We start from the raw sequence: 17126 nt of genomic DNA, 5'->3' as shown, positions 1-17126 counted from the left end.
GCAAAATTAGTACTTTGCACCAAGGTCTCAGCTGAACCTCAGCAGTGTCCATACAGAACAAAATTATAAACGCAACATGCCGTGTTGGTCCCATGTTTCATGAGCTGAAATAAGATCCCACAAATTATCCATACGCATAAAAAGCTTAACTCTCAAGTTTTGTGCACAACATTTATTTACATCCGTTAGTGGGTATTTCTCATTTGCCAAGATAATCCAGCCACTTGACATCAAGAATGAGTATTTCTGTCTGTATTAAAGCCCTTTTGTTGGGAAAAACTCATTCTGGTTGGCTTGGCCTGGCTCCCCAGTCACGTTAAATTCATAGATTAGGGCCTAACGAATGTATTTCAATTGACTGATTTCCTTCTATGAACAGTAACTCAGTAAACACGTTGAATTTGTTGCATGTTGAGTTTTTTTTCAGTATGGTTCACGTTTATTTCAATGGGAATGAAAATGAACTAAACTTGCATATGCTTACTTATGTGAAAATGACTGCAATGCCGTTAGCTACCCACTGTCTGTCAATAGAGAAGGCCTACACTGTGGAAAGAACTCAAACTCAGACAGGCTTATACAAAAATATCCAATGATAGTGTGTTACAGATGCACTTCCTAGATTTTTTGAGGTAATTCAATTTAAGTTTAAACGGGATACGTGTGTTCTGAAAATAATTATTTACAGTGTTCAGACTGGCCTTTGAGCGTCTCGTGCAACGTTTGCCGAATCGGAACTAAAAAATGTTGAACCTGCAAGATGGGTCAGCAACGTTGACATAAAAAGTGTGCTTTCCGTGTGTATGGAAATGTAGTTTTCTCGCTTCCTCCATTACGTTCTACTGGATAACGGCGACACATGTAATGCACAGCATCTCCCAGTATGCAACTGGTTGTCGCTCCCATCGGTTGGGGAGAGTCAGCAGCACACGAGGACTTGCTGGGAGTGCTGAGTCGAATCTTGCTTTCGCGTATCCCTTTACCGAGAGAAACCGGCTATTTTATTGCAAGTAAATCGAACACATATTAGACATTAGAGAGGGGAAGTTTGATCAATTTTATCGGGTGACCTCAACAACGGGTTAATAATAGGGGCGGACACTAGCCAGTTCAGCAACTGCGTAACGCAAGTATTTATCCACAGTAGTGAACATCTAGCAAAGACCCACGATGGACCCGAGAGACGCTGCCCCTGATTCCTGGGAACAAGAGGATGATGTTGAGGCCCCGGTCGACGGGAAACTCGATTCCGAATTCGCCGCCCTCAACGTGAATGCCAAACCGTTTGTCCCCAACATAAATGCCGTCGAATTTGTCCCGTCCTTCTTTCAGAAAGGCCCCTCGGAAGATCCTGATTCTAGTGGTAAGTTCGCGGTCACTCACGTTTGCGTTTGGCTAGATGGTTAGCCAGCTTGTTAGCAAGTTAACTTAGTTAGCTAGCTAACAAGCTCCACAACACACATGCGTCAACACTTTAGAGACCGCGTAAAGTAGCTAGTTAACGGTAAGGGCAAGCATTAGTTACCAAATTAACGGTATTTAGCTAGTTAGTTAGCTAAATTACTGTAACGTTAGCTGTATTCGGTAGTTGATTGATTGTTAATGGCTTGTTTGTAGGTAATATTTTCGGTAGGTTTTAGCTAACTATAGTAACGTTATGTTTCTATCCACTACTTACTAGATAGTTGCCGGTTTAGTGTGCTTTTAGCCCACTGTCTCCGACAGTGTCTAGTTACATACGTTAACTAATTGTAAACATATTTGAGGTTTTGGACATTCGATGTTTTAGTTAACGTATTCTACTTTACCTAGTTATCATTTTACCAAATGTGAGTTACTGGCTTAACTTAGTTAACGTTAGTTAGCGTATCCTATGTCAGTCGAGTGACAATTGTGTACGTAACATTGGTAAGGCAAACGGTCCCACATTTTATTTTACTGTCTACGTGGGCTATGTAACGTTAGTCAGAAATGGCTAGCTTAGACATTCTTGGCCAATTGTGCTTTTTGGGGGGCTATACCCTTCCCACAATGTAAGTTAGGGTTTCAAGATATGTACCCAACTAGCTACTGTAGATAACTATTTGAACGGGTACAACATTGCCCCTTATAAATTGCAAGACATGACAACTTTAGGAACTGGTAACTAGTGTTGACATTATTGGTGTGACGAAGACTATCTTACTTTACATAGTGGAAGACAAACTTGTGAACAAAGTGTCCCATTTGAGCAGACCAATAAAGCATAAATAACTAGTCAGAGCCATTCATAGATGTTACTCTTTTACGTTTTGATGTAATGAAAATGAGCTGTGGCGTGTTTTGGTCAGTTCTGTCTTATGCCAAATCCAATATGGAGGGGAATATGTAAGATGCTTCGTCTTAACATAAGTTACCATCCTTTCTATAAAAGCTCTTAGGTTGTGGTGTTTATGCATGATCTTTTAGGCAATACTAACTTGTAAGTCACGAGGGGATTCAAATCTAGCTATTTTCCCAGTCTAATATTTTTGAGGTACGTCCGTTTTCTTATCCTTTAACCTCAACTTACCTTGTTAACCTGCCGAACACGCCTTACAAGCTTTTTGCTGTTGATCCACATCACCAATGTGTGTTTATACTAAAGATATTCAACCGCTCTTGAGGAAAATGGCAGCCCAGTAAAAGTATAGTAAACATCAAGCTGTTGGTTGGTTAAACTCTTCAGGTGGAGTGTTGCTTATAGATGGGTTAGCTGACAATCTCACAAGTGGTTGACACTTCAATGGGGCAGAAGTCTGATGTGATTCTGGATGGCCAGAGGCTACCAACAATGACAAGAAACTGCCATGTGGGGAATCGTGACTACTGTCAGCCAGTTTGATCTTGTTCTTGAGACCATGTCTTGTGTTAAGGTGTTTTAACTGATTCCATGTTAACTGAAATTTGCTACATAACCAAGAACTGTAAAAATGTATTTGAGATGACAAGTGCTGATTTTGCAACAAAAAAATCAATGAACATTGAAGAAATATAGTTTACATGTTGTCAACAATCTAAGCCAACCCGTATGTTTTACCCCATAGTTGCGCAGGCTTTGGTTGTTGCAAAACAACCAACCTGTCTATAGTACATATTGCAAACCAGTTAACTGGGGGAACTGGTGTTGCAGTTTGTTGGCCTCATAAGAACTGTAGTAGTTGTGACTATTGTGGTAGACTGGAACAGTGCTGGTTGGTAGATTTCACCAATCCCACCTTACATTTTATTTGATGAAAAATGTCTGATGAAAGAAGACTTCATGTGAATACGCTCTACCTCTTTTTTTTAGCGGACGTTGAACCAGTTGTTGCCACCATGGGGGTCGCAGAAACTGCAGGTATGTATACGTGTGTGTTAAACCTGTGGTCATTTTGCTCTGTTCAGCATTATCCATGAATAGCTTAGCTAGCCTCACAATCTATGGGCCCAGCCTCTGGCCTCTAACAAAGACCTCTGTAAATCTTGTCAACCCACTGTTCAACGTCCACCAAAGCAACTGTCACTGGTATGAATCACTAATTGATGCTTGTGGGCCTCATTCTTCTCAATCAGTAGTCACAAAGTTCTGACATGTATCTAGTACAGCTTCTAGAACACATTTTTTTTTTGTGCACATTCATTGTTGCCGTGGAAGTGTACTCTGTCAGCGATTTTTGACCGCTGGCTATCCTTTCTAGTCTCATTATGTGTAGATGACTGCCAGTTGACTAGCTAATGTCTTGTTACATTATATTTAGAAGAACCCACCCCCTCTATTATAAGTACAATTAAGGTGTGCTGTAGTGCCAGTGAACTCTGAGGGTGCTGTACTGTGTCATAATAAACAGATTGATGCTGGCTAGCTCTGTCTGCGCACATAGCTTTGGTGCAGACAAAGACCAAATGTGGTGTCTGGTGTTGCAACTTGGTGCCTTATTCCATTTAGAGTGGCTGCAGTTCCTAATTTTCTGCGAAACTGAAGTTTTAGACTAAAGAGGGATTTTTGTGCGGGATCCGCTGCGTGCTTTCCCCTCCGAGTTCTTTGAGCTACTGCTCAGTGCTTGCTCACTCCGTGACTCCACTGCCACTTGTTCGAAGAAACGTTGTTCTTTGTCTGTTGTAACAGTAATCAAAGCAAACATAAGCACGACGCAACGGGCAATTTATTTTTCATGGGGGGGGGGTGTTATTTAGTGAAGTTGTATGTACACAGCCTACCAACAAAGCTAGACTCAGACAGGCAGTCAATAGTACAGGTTTAGCGGTACAAACATTCGCACTGAGCCGTTTGGTACAGGGACCTTGGTTCATTCCGCCCTGTGAACCTGAATGAATACATAAATACTCAAATAAAAATGCTAGGCCTGCGCTGTGTTTTATGCCTCAAGTAAGTCAAAGTGGACTTTGGGGGGGGGGGCTATTCCGTTAACAGCAAGAGCTTAATCAAACCTCAAATCGCATTTAAATATTTTCCTTTGTGAGGCGCAGCCAGGAACTAGTTCTGTACAAGTAGTGTGTTCAAAAACCAGGACGATTCTCCGTTGTTTGGAAACCTTTTTGCTTCCCAGAAGATTACAGCAGAAATGAACAGAGTATGTCGCCACTGATCAACAAAAATGCCTATACACCTGCCAACACCTCAAACATGACACATTTAAGCTGTCTCCCATCTGCATTAAAGCAACCCTTTGCAGTTGACTCTGCCACGGAAATTACAAGAGCGATAGCTATGTTTTATAGCTGCAGATATTTGCGCCCATTCTCGGTTGTTGAGAAGAAAAGGGGGTTTCATCAACTCGTGAAAGTGCTCAAGCCAAGTTATAAACTTTGCCCTCTCGCACCTGTTTCAGCAAACAGTTGTTAGAGCGGGGACTATGTAAGCAAGCCAAAGAGGAAATTGTCAATTAATTTACCAATGCACCCTGCGTTGCACTTACTACAGATGGATGGACCACCAGGGCTACAGTAGACGTGTGTTTTTATTTAAGAAAATACGTGTTTATTCCTGATTGTTCTCTCATCAGGTATTATGACTCATGATCATATATGGAATTGGTAACTGTTGGCATTTCATTTTCCGCTTTACTGAACCGTGATCCCCAAAACTGCAATACCCACCTAACTGGGTTTGGTGAACCGTTACAACCCTTGTCAACAGCGATGTTTAATTTGCAAACGTTGGATATTGGGAGGCAGAGGTCTTTATCAGTAAATATGTCCGCATATATCGAAATATTTCAGTACAAAACTCTGATCTTTTTGTGCCAATGCAAAGTGCAGACTACGTCTTGCTTGTGCTACAGCAATATGTTACAACACAGAGCCTTCATACAGTGCCTTGCGAAAGTATTCGGCCCCCTTGAACTTTGCGACCTTTTGCCACATTTCAGGCTTCAAACATAAAGATATAAAACTATTTTTTTGTGAAGAATCAACAACAAGTGGGACACAATCATGAAGTGGAACGACATTTATTGGATATTTCAAACTTTTTTAACAAATCAAAAACTGAAATTGGGTGTGCAAAATTATTCAGCCCCTTTACTTTCAGTGCAGCAAACTCTCTCCAGAAGTTCAGTGAGGATCTCTGATCCAATGTTGACCTAAATGACTAATGATGATAAATACAATCCACCTGTGTGTAATCAAGTCTCCGTATAAATGCACCCGCACTGTGATAGTCTCAGAGGTCCGTTAAAAGCGCAGAGAGCATCATGAAGAACAAGGAACACACCAGGCAGGTCTGAGATACTGTTGTGAAGAATTTTGAAGCCGGATTTGGATACAAAAAGATTTCCCGAGCTTTAAACATCCCAAGGAGCACTGTGCAAGCGATAATATTGAAATGGAAGGAGTATCAGACCACTGCAAATCTACCAAGACCTGGCCGTCCCTCTAAACTTTCAGCTCATACAAGGAGAAGACTGATCAGAGATGCAGCCAAGAGGCCCATGATCACTCTGGATGAACTGCGGAGATCTACAGCTGAGGTGGGAGACTCTGTCCATAGGACAACAATCAGTCGTATATTGCACAAATCTGGCCTTTATGGAAGAGTGGCAAGAAGAAAGCCATTTCTTTAAGATATCCATAAAAAGTGTTGTTTAAAGTTTGCCACAAGCCACCTGGGAGACACACCAAACATGTGGAAGAAGGTGCTCTGGTCAGATGAAACCAAAATTGAACTTTTTGGCAACAATGCAAAACGTTATGTTTGGCATAAAAGCAACACAGCTCATCACCCTGAACACACCATCCCCACTGTCAAACAAGGTGGTGGCAGCATCATGGTTTGGGCCTGCTTTTCTTCAGCAGGGACAGGGAAGATGGTTAAAATTGATGGGAAGATGGATGGAGCCAAATACAGGACCATTCTGGAAGAACCTGATGGAGTCTGCAAAAGACCTGAGACTGGGACGGAGATTTGTCTTCCAACAAGACAATGATCCAAAACATAAAGCAAAATCAACAATGGAATGGTTCAAAAATAAACATATCCAGGTGTTAGTATGGCCAAGTCAAAGTCCAGACCTGAATCCAATCGAGAATCTGTGGAAAGAACTGAAAACTGCTGTTTACAAATGCTCTCCATCCAACCTCACTGAGCTCGAGCTGTTTTGCAAGGAGGAATGGGATAAAGTTTCAGTCTCTCGATGTGCAAAACTGATAGAGACATACCCAAGCGACTTACAGCTGTAATCGCAGCAAAAGGTGGCGCTACATAGTATTAACTTAAGGGGGCTGAATAATTTTGCACGCCCAATTTTTCAGTTTTTGATTTGTTAAAAGTTTGAAATATCGTTGAAATACCGAATACTTTCGCAAGGCACTGTATATATTTTAGGAATGTTCGTTTCAATCCGCTTTCCAGAACTAAGGCAGAGAGACGAGCTACATGTCAATCAAATTGGTTGAGGGTTCAGTGAAGCATAGTTTATTTCACTTTTGTATATTATCTACTTCACTTTCTTTGGCAATGTTAACATATGTTTCCCATGCCAATAAAGCCCCTTGAATTGAGTAAAGAGAGACTTGAATGTGTGTGTGAAATAACATGCGCAGAACATGATTCGGCTCATTCGTTTTGAGAAGTTAGGGGCGGGGGTGGAAACTGTATTTGTAGCCTCTGCCTTTTCCATTTTCCACTTTACCCCAAAGTGTGCACTCAACCTCATAGTGAGGTATAAGTAAAGTTTTACAGATGAAACGTCGGCATACCAACCATTTGATCTCAATCAGTTTCATGGGGATTTTCATTTAGATCTTGAGTTATACAGTTTGTAAGTAGCCTACAGTTGTCTAAAACGATGAACAGTAACCGGGTTTCCATCCATTTTTTTAAGTGAGTAAAGTACGTCGGATAAATGTGCCTAATAGGAGGAACAAATGTGTGGAACTTTCAAAATATTGACAAAATAACTACGCTAGACAATGTGGGATCTTTTGTTGGTTTAACTGAATTATGTGAAATGTCGGTGGAAACACTTGTGCACAAATATTGATATAATAACCATCATAAAGTTTGAGTCAGTCGATGACGTTTGGTCCTCCCACTACGACTCGTTGGGAAAGCATGCGGTTTAGGCCTATTGGACTACAGATGAAATCAGTCCTGAACTTCACAGGGTGGTGAAAGTAGAAGTGATGAGCTTGATGCTCCTTTCCTATAAATATTGAGGGTCTTATTCTGGTGACATGATGATCGATGCTTGGATGCCGTTTTGACAAATTCCATAACTCGCGTTGTGAAGGAAACCTATTTAACTTGTACCCCAAAGGGTATTTTTATGTGCACTGTCATCATGCACAGCCTTATATCTGCAACAAGAATATTTGATGGAAACTCATCTCTGGTGGGGAAATGTGCATGTTGGTTTTTATACAGATTTGAGAATGTTAGTGTGAACCTGTGGCCACTTGGATGGTAACCGAGCCAGTGCGAAGAGTTTGAAGCAGATGGTGTTAAGAAGCTGTAACTTAGCTTACCTGTGTGTTTAGTTTAAATCAAAGCACTTATTATGAGTTTTGGAGAAGAGTAACTAGTAACATTATACTAGTTATTATATTATGTAGAAGACTATCATTGTGATCTAGCAGACATCGAAATCGCTTTGATCTAACTTTATTGAATGAGCACCATTCGTCTGAGTAGAGCTGAGACTGGGTAAAGTAGAGAAACCGACACATGAGAAGCTTCGGGACCTTTCGCTGTTGGGAAGAGGGGTCCAGAATGATCCCCAGCCACTCTATTCAATTAGTCTTTGACTGGCAAAATTACTTCAGCATTCCTTACTGTTGAGGTCTTACATCATTTACATTAGGCTAAAAGTTGTGAATGTGCAGGATGGAAGAAAGGCTTGAAGTCCAGCCAAACATGTCCAGGGCCAGTCTGCCATGGCACACTCACTGACCTCTGACCCATATTCTACTGCAAGTGTTTCCTGGTCCTGGGGACCCAAAGGGGTAGACATTTTAGTTTTTCCCCTAGCATTACACACCTGATTCCACTAATCAACTAATTTAACCTTTGATTAAGTGGAATCAGGTGTGTAGTACTAAGTTAACTAAATGTGCAACCCTTTGGGTCCTCGGGACCAGGATTAAACACTACAGATTTCACTGTCTCATATTTGGAATGATGAGCCATGCTCTCTAGGTGTCAGCATGGTCTGTCATCACTATTTGGTCTTTAAAGCCCCTAGGGTGCTGAATGGTTACACTATTTCAGATGTTAAAAAAACGACTTTTTATAGAAATCAAATAAGGAAAATTGTATCAATGTTATTGGAATGAACTCTGACCTTAAGCTCTAATGTTCTGTAGGTTTGGCATTCTGTAGTTTTAGCTGTAAAATCTTGTCAAAACTGATGCCTGAAGTTTAGCTGTAGTAACCATTAACAAGCTTCGTAGAACAATACCCTCATGGCTAATTAATAAGCTGTACTGTATGAATACTCTACATCATTGCCAGCCTGTAGTGTAGCCCTAGTTAGGTTTTCCCCTTTGAATATGAAATGTTATGGCAAACTAATTACGTGTATTTTATCTATCTAAACATTTGTAGAGAAACTTAACTTACCAAATTCTTAGCTACGGTGGTAGCTGTTTTCACATCAGACCTGAAACAAGATGAATCTATTTTCAAACTCATATAATTATTATTTATTCCACACCACTAATGCTCTGTTCGGTTTGTCCCTGGGCAGCCCCGGTGGAGAATGGTGACTCTGAAATGACCACAGAGGAGACATGGGACCTGAAAGGGGTGGAGCCCAATGAGGAAGAACCAGGAGGAGGGCCTGGTGGTGACGGGGGACCAATAGTTGTTGAGGAGATTCTGGAGGAGGATGTCATAGAGGAGGAGGAAGATGTGCCAATCATACCTAAAGTGGTCGCTCTCCCACCAGACGCGCCCAAGAAGGAACATGTGAACGTGGTGTTCATCGGTCATGTGGGTGAGTGGGGGGCACATCTGCTTTTTTCTTTTTCATGGCTATTGCAGTGGTTTCACATACTATCACTTAGGTGTGTGGGTCATCTCGGCATTGCTCTCTTTCTTGGGGTTTCATTTGATCCAATAAAATATGCTTATTGGCAGCCCTATATAACATCCATGTTGTCACTGTCACACCTGGATTGCTGATTGGGGGGTCTGTCAAAGAAACACATCTAGGGGAAACTATGCTATTGCCTTAATAGGAAACAGTGGGAAACCAGGCAATGTTTTGTATTTATTTTTCATTTAATCAGCCCTGTTACAAGGCTAGACAGCACAGGCCATTTTTATCTCCTCTCACAACTCCCTGTTGTCCCATCTCTCCCTAGATGCTGGCAAGTCTACCATCGGAGGACAAATCATGTGAGAATCTCTCTTTCTGTTGTGGTTAAGATTCATTCAGTCCAATGGGGCTTTTAACACCTGTTGCATTTCTCACCACCCCTCCACTCTTTGCTCCTTCCCCCTCTTCATCACTCCCTCTGGTTATCCTCTTCCTCACTGGTAGGTATTTAACAGGCATGGTAGAGAAGAGAACTCTGGAGAAGTATGAAAGAGAAGCCAAGGAGAAGAACAGGGAAACCTGGTGAGTTACACTGCTTTTTACCAGGGTCTACTGCAAAAAGTATATGAAATGGCATGACTAAAGCCTGTCAGTATAACAAGGGCCTGTTTAACCCCCTCCCTTCCTCTGTCTGCCAGGTACCTCTCCTGGGCCCTGGACACTAACCAGGAGGAGCGAGACAAGGGGAAGACTGTGGAGGTGGGCAGAGCGTACTTTGAAACTGAGAAAAAGCACTTTACCATCCTGGACGCTCCAGGCCACAAAAGCTTTGTGCCCAATATGATCGGAGGAGCGTCGCAGGCTGACCTGGCTGTGCTGGTGAGTCCATAGTGTCATGCTGATGTTTTTCAAGGTGTGTGGGTGGGGGGGGGCTTGTGGCTGCAAATACCAAAATATCCAGTTGAGAGAAAGATCTCTTGAAATGGTAAATATAAAGATTATAACAAAATAACGATTTGAAGTTAAGAAGGAACAATGATAAATATCTGTTTACTTGATTGTAAAATACTTTGTTTTGACATCTACACAGCAATGTCGGGGTTCCTTTAATTAATTCATTTTACCTTTATTTAACTAGGCAAGTCAGTTAACAAATTCTTATTTTCAATGACGGCCTAGGAACAGTGGGTTAACTGCCTGTTCGGGGGCAGAACGACAGTTTTGTACCTTGTCAGCTCGGGGATTTGAACTTTCAACCTTCCGGTTACTAGTCCAACTCTCTAACCACTAGGCTACCCTACTGCCCCAATGAATGATTTTCAATGTGTATTTCTCCTGCCTAGGTGATCTCAGCCAGGAAGGGAGAGTTTGAGACGGGCTTTGAGAAGGGTGGACAGACACGGGAGCACGCCATGTTGGCCAAAACGGCGGGGGTGAAGCATCTGATCATCCTCGTCAACAAAATGGATGACCCCACAGTGAACTGGAGCCTAGAGAGGTGCGCATTTACCATTTAGAGCACAGAAATCACACCAGGCTACGGGGAACTGGTAGTCACGGGTGCTTGCTCCAGTTTACATCAACAAGAAAACACCCATTACAGACAAGATGATCTGGCGATGGTCAAAGCCTAGGGTGGAATCCTTTGTTGATGTAGGGTCTTTGTAGAACTTTAACGGAAATCATGCATACATTGACATTACAAGATTTGCTCGAATTTAACATTTATTCTCATTTATCTGAAATCCAGCTCAACCCACAATTTATTTTTTGTTTAACCTGAAAACTCAGGTATGAAGAATGCAAGGAAAAACTAGTGCCATTTTTGAAGAAGGTTGGCTTCAACCCCAAGAAAGACATTCACTTCATGCCCTGCTCTGGCCTCACAGGAGCCAACCTCAAGGAGCCTGTTGAGTCGTGCACTTGGTATACGTGAGTATCACCAGCTTTTACACTGCTGTCCCTGGACTGTGTTCACTAGGTACGAAACGGAAGAAAACAGTCAAATGGAGGGGTACTATCTCTTCTTGTCCAGTAAGAAACGCTCCTTCCTTCTCTGTTAACGAAGCCACACGAAAGGTACTATAACATTTTAGTGTGAATGGATTGACTAGTCTTCTGACGCTACTGTCCTAACCTGTTTATCTCCTCTCTCTCTGTCTTCCAGAGGGTTACCATTCATTCCACATCTAGACAGTTTGCCAAATTTAAACAGAGTGAGCGACGGACCAGTCAGATTACCCATCGTAGACAAATACAAGGTGAAGACGACCACATTATGAAACCTTAATATTTTTATTCTATTGCCATTAATATGGCAACCAACCCATTATATTTAAGTGTTTATTTAGATACGGTTGTCCGTTACATGACAGTATTTTGATGGTCAACAACTGTAGTGAGCCATGTCATTTGTACTGCCCACATCAGCAGCTACACTGTACATGTAACCTATTTCCTGGTAATAAAAAGCCTATTTAACCACACTAGTTTTTAACCCTTTCACACAACTGTAGAAGACCTTTTTCTGACTTAGGTTACTTAATCTGGCCTCTTTCTACTGTTGTTCCCCACTCTATAGGACATGGGTACTGTCATCCTCGGGAAACTGGAGTCCGGGTCCATCAGTAAAGCACAGCAGCTTGTCATGATGCCAAACAGGGTAAGACATTCTCCAGCAGTCTGCCATGGAACATCCAACGTCCATCAGAGCATTAGAGCTATAGCTAATCCTAGGTAATGTCTGTGCCTAGGTAATGTCTGTGCCTAGGTAATGTCTGTGCCACACGGTATCTCCCTCTGTTTTGTTTTTTTACCATAAAGGTGTTCGCTCCATCTCTTATTATGAACTTGTGTTAATGGCTGCGTATCTCTTCCATCCTCCATCCCTCCCTGTAGCACACCGTGGAGGTGTTGAGCCTGCTGAGTGATGACGTGGAGACAGACGATGCTTCTCCTGGAGAGAACCTGAAGCTGAGACTGAAGGGCATTGAGGAGGAGGAGATCCTGCCAGGCTTCATCCTCTGTAACGCTGAGAACCTCTGCCACTCTGGACGCACCTTTGACGCCCAGGTACGCCAGTCACCACGCCACCACAGATACTAAGGCAGTTGGAGTTGGACCGTAGTCCAGTCTGAATGTCGCCTTAATGGCAAACATATTGGATTTATTGGTGGTTGTTTTTACTCCGTGTTGTGTTGTGTGTTCTCACAGATTGTCATCATTGAACACAAGTCCATTATCTGCCCTGGTTACAATGCTGTCCTCCACATCCACACCTGCATCGAAGAAGTGCAAATTACGGTAAAGATACTGTCATAATGTCATAACATTCAAAAGGAACCATCTTCATTTTGAATCTGCGATGTATTCCCTTTGAACTGCACCTGACAAATAGTGTTTTAAAGACCTGCCAGTATAGTTATTGTGATGGTTCTGCTCCACATCTAGGCCTTAATCTGTCTGGTAGACAAGAAGTCAGGAGAGAAAAGTAAGACGCGACCGCGCTTTGTGAAACAGGACCAGGTGTGCATTGCCCGTCTGCGTACCGCCGGAACCATCTGCCTTGAAACCTTCAAAGACTTCCCCCAGATGGGACGGTTCACCCTACGGGATGAAGGTACGGGCCTCTGCTATCACTGGGGCTGTTAGTCGGCGGCAGGTAGCCTAGCGTTGAGCCCGTAAAGGAAAGGTCTCTCGGTCGAATCCCCAAGCTGACTACTTGAAAAATGGCGATTTGCCCTTGAGCAAGGCACTTAACCCTGATTACTTATGTAATTCGCTCGGTTTGGTTTGTTAAATGTGATACGCCATGTGGAATGTCAATTTTTATAGATTACTTCGTTACTTGAGTCATCTCTCTCTCTTTCTCTCTGTGCCACTTTCCATGCAGACCTAGCCACGCCCCCTGTCACTCAAGGAGCGTATTTGATGTTCCTCAACCACTAGACACTTGCGTTCAGTCTGCATGGTCAATGCAGCACATGCAACAATGTTGATGACAACGATGCTGTTTTCACTTTGCTTCTTAATATAAATCCACTAGCGTTGTATAGTTACACTATTAGTTTGTTTCTTACATCAGCAAACCACTAGTTTGTCTTTTCTTAGCAAGTTGCCCTAAATCTTGTGAGACGCTAATTATTAGCCATTAATTCTAATAGCTAGCTAACTAATAAATGTACTGAGTAAGAGCAAACGTAGCTAGCTATACAGCCTGATAATACCAGTGCTGGTGTAGACTTAAATCAGCATGTCTGTGCAACAGTATCTTCTAAAGCAAAGAGGAATATGCAAAGCAAGAATACGTTAGCTACATGAAGTAGTTAAGAGAGAACATGCAATGTAGCCAAAGCTTATAGTGTTCCCTAGGAAACACGTATCAACACTTTAGTTCCATCCCTGTCACAATATCTCCTCCCTGGCATTTTAATTTGTTGTCATCTCAAACACTGTATTCAAAGTGCCCACTATTATATTCTAACTATAGAATTAGAATAGCCATTATATTTCCATGATTCAAACAGTTTTACTCTAATTCGCAGGTCAAGTCGCAATTGCAACATTTGGTTAAAAATAAGTCCTTGATTATTTTCCCATATCGTGCAGCCCTACATGGCAGCATGGAAATTCTCAACTGAGCAGTGGTGTAAAAATACTTTCAAGTACAACTTTTTTTTTTTTTTTTTTGGTATCTGTACTTTACTATTTTTATTTGACAACTTTTACTTCACTACATTCCTAAAGAAAATAATATACTTCTTACTCCATACATTTTCCCTGACACCTAAAAGTACTTGTCCTGTCCTGCTCAGCATTCAAAATGTAACAATGGTTCAATTCACACACTTGACAAGAGAACATCCCTGGTCATGTACTGCCTCTGATCTGGATGACTCACTAAACACAAATGCTTTGTTTGTAAATTAGTGTTGAGTGTTGGCGTGTGCCCCTGGCTATTTGTAAGCAAGAAAATAGTGCCGTCTGATTTGCTTAAAATAAGGATTTTAAAATTATTTTTTACTTTTTATACTTAAGTATATTTAAAACCAAATACTTTTACTGAAGTAGTATTTTACTGGGTGATTTTCACTTTTACTTGAGTAATTTTCTATTAACGTATCTTTTACTTTTACTCAAGTATGACAATTCGGTCATTTTTCCCACCATTGCATTTGAGTGCAGGAGATGCAGAAATGATAAGTGCTGACATTTGTTTTGGTTGAATTGTTTAATACTGTTCAATCAGAATGGGGAAAGACTCATTGAAATCACTTAGAATGTATGTGTTGCGCCACTAGGATCACTCACTACTCATAAAGCAAATGTACAACTTTACTATTCAAAAACTTAAATTGGTCATACTGTAAAAATATAAAAAAATCAATACAGTGACAGATTAATTTGGGCATATGAGTCGCATTTGTGGTGAAAAGTACTATTGGTTGGAGAGTGTGGTAGAGGGGATGGGTCATTCATTGGGACCCTAAAAGGGGAGAAAGTCTGTATGAGTGGGTCGGAGAGTGGAGGGTATCCACTTATGAAGATTTAATTTAAATTTCGATTTAATTTAAAACTAGCCCATTTGGACTTGACTAGACAGGCTTTGCTGTTAACCTACGTCTGTGTCCTCTTCCCAGGTAAGACCATTGCCATTGGTAAGGTGTTGAAGCTCGTTGCTGAGAGGGACTGAAGCGGTTGTATGGGAGTCCCCGGTCACAGTTTGGCACCATGGTGGGGTGGGGGTGAAGAGTGGGGTCGGGTCATTGATGGGAACACAGGCGGCGGTGACTGCAACTCTGCTCACGGCCCTCTCTTCTCTCCCCCTTTGACCTGTCGATGATCAGCTTAAAAAACTTCTCTGAAAAAGAAACCTGTTTTTAAGCAAATGAAAAACGAGATCAAGTACACACGAGTCAGCTTTCTCATATTGAGAGCTCAGCTATGCCATTTTGGGTTAGGCCCTGCCCCCAAACCCTCACACCCCTACTCTGGTCTACTCATGACCATAAAACACAATTGTTTTCTCTTACAGTTTTTTATTTTTATTTTTTCTTTGATCATTGAACATTTTAAAATGGCAGCAGTTATATCTGTAACCAGACAAGGACCAGGATTTGCTTGTAATACAGAAAAATATATTATTTACACAAAAAAAAGATGTTTGAGAATTTAACAAGTTGAAACCAAAATGTTATTATCTTGGTTGTACAAAGGGTTGAAAATATCCACTAACTTCCCAAAATTCAGAATGGGGGGGGGCAGGAAATCTGGGAATTTTGTGAACATTAATGAATTTTTGCAACCCTAGTTGTACATGTCTCCCATTGCTTTTACCCACTTTTGGTTTCTCTTATATGGCGTTCTGGCAGTGTGCTTGAGCGCCTTCACATGTTATTAAAGCAAACTACTATGACAATAAAATATAAAAATTGGAGAAGTGCTAGTTCTTTTATTTGTGCTGTTTAACGTTAGAGGATAAATATAATTAAGTTGACATGAAATTTGTCATTTATTCTTTATCATTGCATACCAAAAAATACATCTGTACCCTGTGAGAAAGATGGAATTTAGTAGAGCTGTTTCATGGCACAAGTGTGTTCAGGCAATCCTTTTCAAAGCCTAAAATACTTAATTTCAACTCATAGAACGTGCCCTACAGCTGGATATTTGCCTGTGTGTAATGACGACCACTTGTGTACCTTTTGTACTCTACTAAATTACATGACAAGCAGGTGGCACCGCTTCTCTCTCAAGTTCTATTCTAATGGATATTGTTTTAATCACAGATCAATTTAATAAATCAAACATGACTTGTATTTACACTAACCTAATTATCCATACACAACTGACATCTGGACCCAATTAGAATGTCTATAATACTCTCCCATACCATAAATTACCCATTCTCCATAAGCATAATAATATAATAATATATGCCATTTAGCAGACGCTTTTATCCAAAGCGACTTACAGTCATATCAGGCCCCTTTCAAACTTAAATTCTATCAATTTGTAGCATTCAAATGTACAATATTCAATTGATTTTATTTGTTGAATTTGGCCATCAGACCCCATCAAAAACAGTCATGATGGCATGCCCCTGCCATAGCCCTTCCCAAAGAATAATGTACTGTTCCAGTTTCCAATAATACATAGTCTAAAATGCTATGTGGGGAGAATATACCGTATGTAAACAGGGCACAAACTGGAGCAAAGCAGAGATCGCCATGACATGGTGGAGGGACACAGAGCGGGATAGGGAACTACAGGGTGGGGTTGCTCTTCTGTGTGGGTGTGGCTTTGGCCATAGTACGGTAGTGGTTTTGACAGTAGTCATCAGAGGAGCAGCCAGCCTCTGACCAACACTGGGCAAAGAGCGAAAGAACACAGGCGGAACGCCTAATGGTAAGTGAGGACATCATTTTAAAAAATGGTTTTGAATTAATTTGGAGACTACAGGATTTGATTGAATGTAAAAATAGGTTGGAATATTTTTTTTCATGTTTTATTGCAATTTTAACAAGGCAAATAAGATCTGAAATGGTGAGTTCTGCAATGACAGATTGGTTGATAAAATGGTAAACCGTACGTCTCTGAATGCATGTCTGTGAAGTATCAGTGATT

General features: G+C 41.3%; 1 protein-coding gene across 1 annotated transcript; it reads left to right on the top strand.

The window, feature by feature from the left end:
• The first annotated feature begins 876 nt into the window (after positions 1-876).
• Positions 877-15943, top strand: LOC124016066 (eukaryotic peptide chain release factor GTP-binding subunit ERF3A-like). Its single transcript, XM_046331586.1, has 14 exons — positions 877-1363; positions 3311-3358; positions 9207-9455; positions 9826-9859; positions 10005-10082; positions 10199-10379; positions 10844-10998; positions 11292-11432; positions 11668-11761; positions 12082-12162; positions 12399-12572; positions 12714-12803; positions 12951-13119; positions 15140-15943. Exons 1-14 carry the CDS (start codon positions 1171-1173, stop codon positions 15190-15192), a joined length of 1740 nt encoding a protein of 579 aa, XP_046187542.1. The 5' UTR covers positions 877-1170; the 3' UTR covers positions 15193-15943.
• Positions 15944-17126: the final 1183 nt, after the last annotated feature.

Source organism: Oncorhynchus gorbuscha, linkage group LG26, assembly GCF_021184085.1.
Source record: "Oncorhynchus gorbuscha isolate QuinsamMale2020 ecotype Even-year linkage group LG26, OgorEven_v1.0, whole genome shotgun sequence".
NCBI lineage: Eukaryota > Metazoa > Chordata > Actinopteri > Salmoniformes > Salmonidae > Oncorhynchus > Oncorhynchus gorbuscha.
Note: the sequence above shows the minus strand (reverse complement) of the source record. Positions and strands in the feature narration are given on the sequence as shown.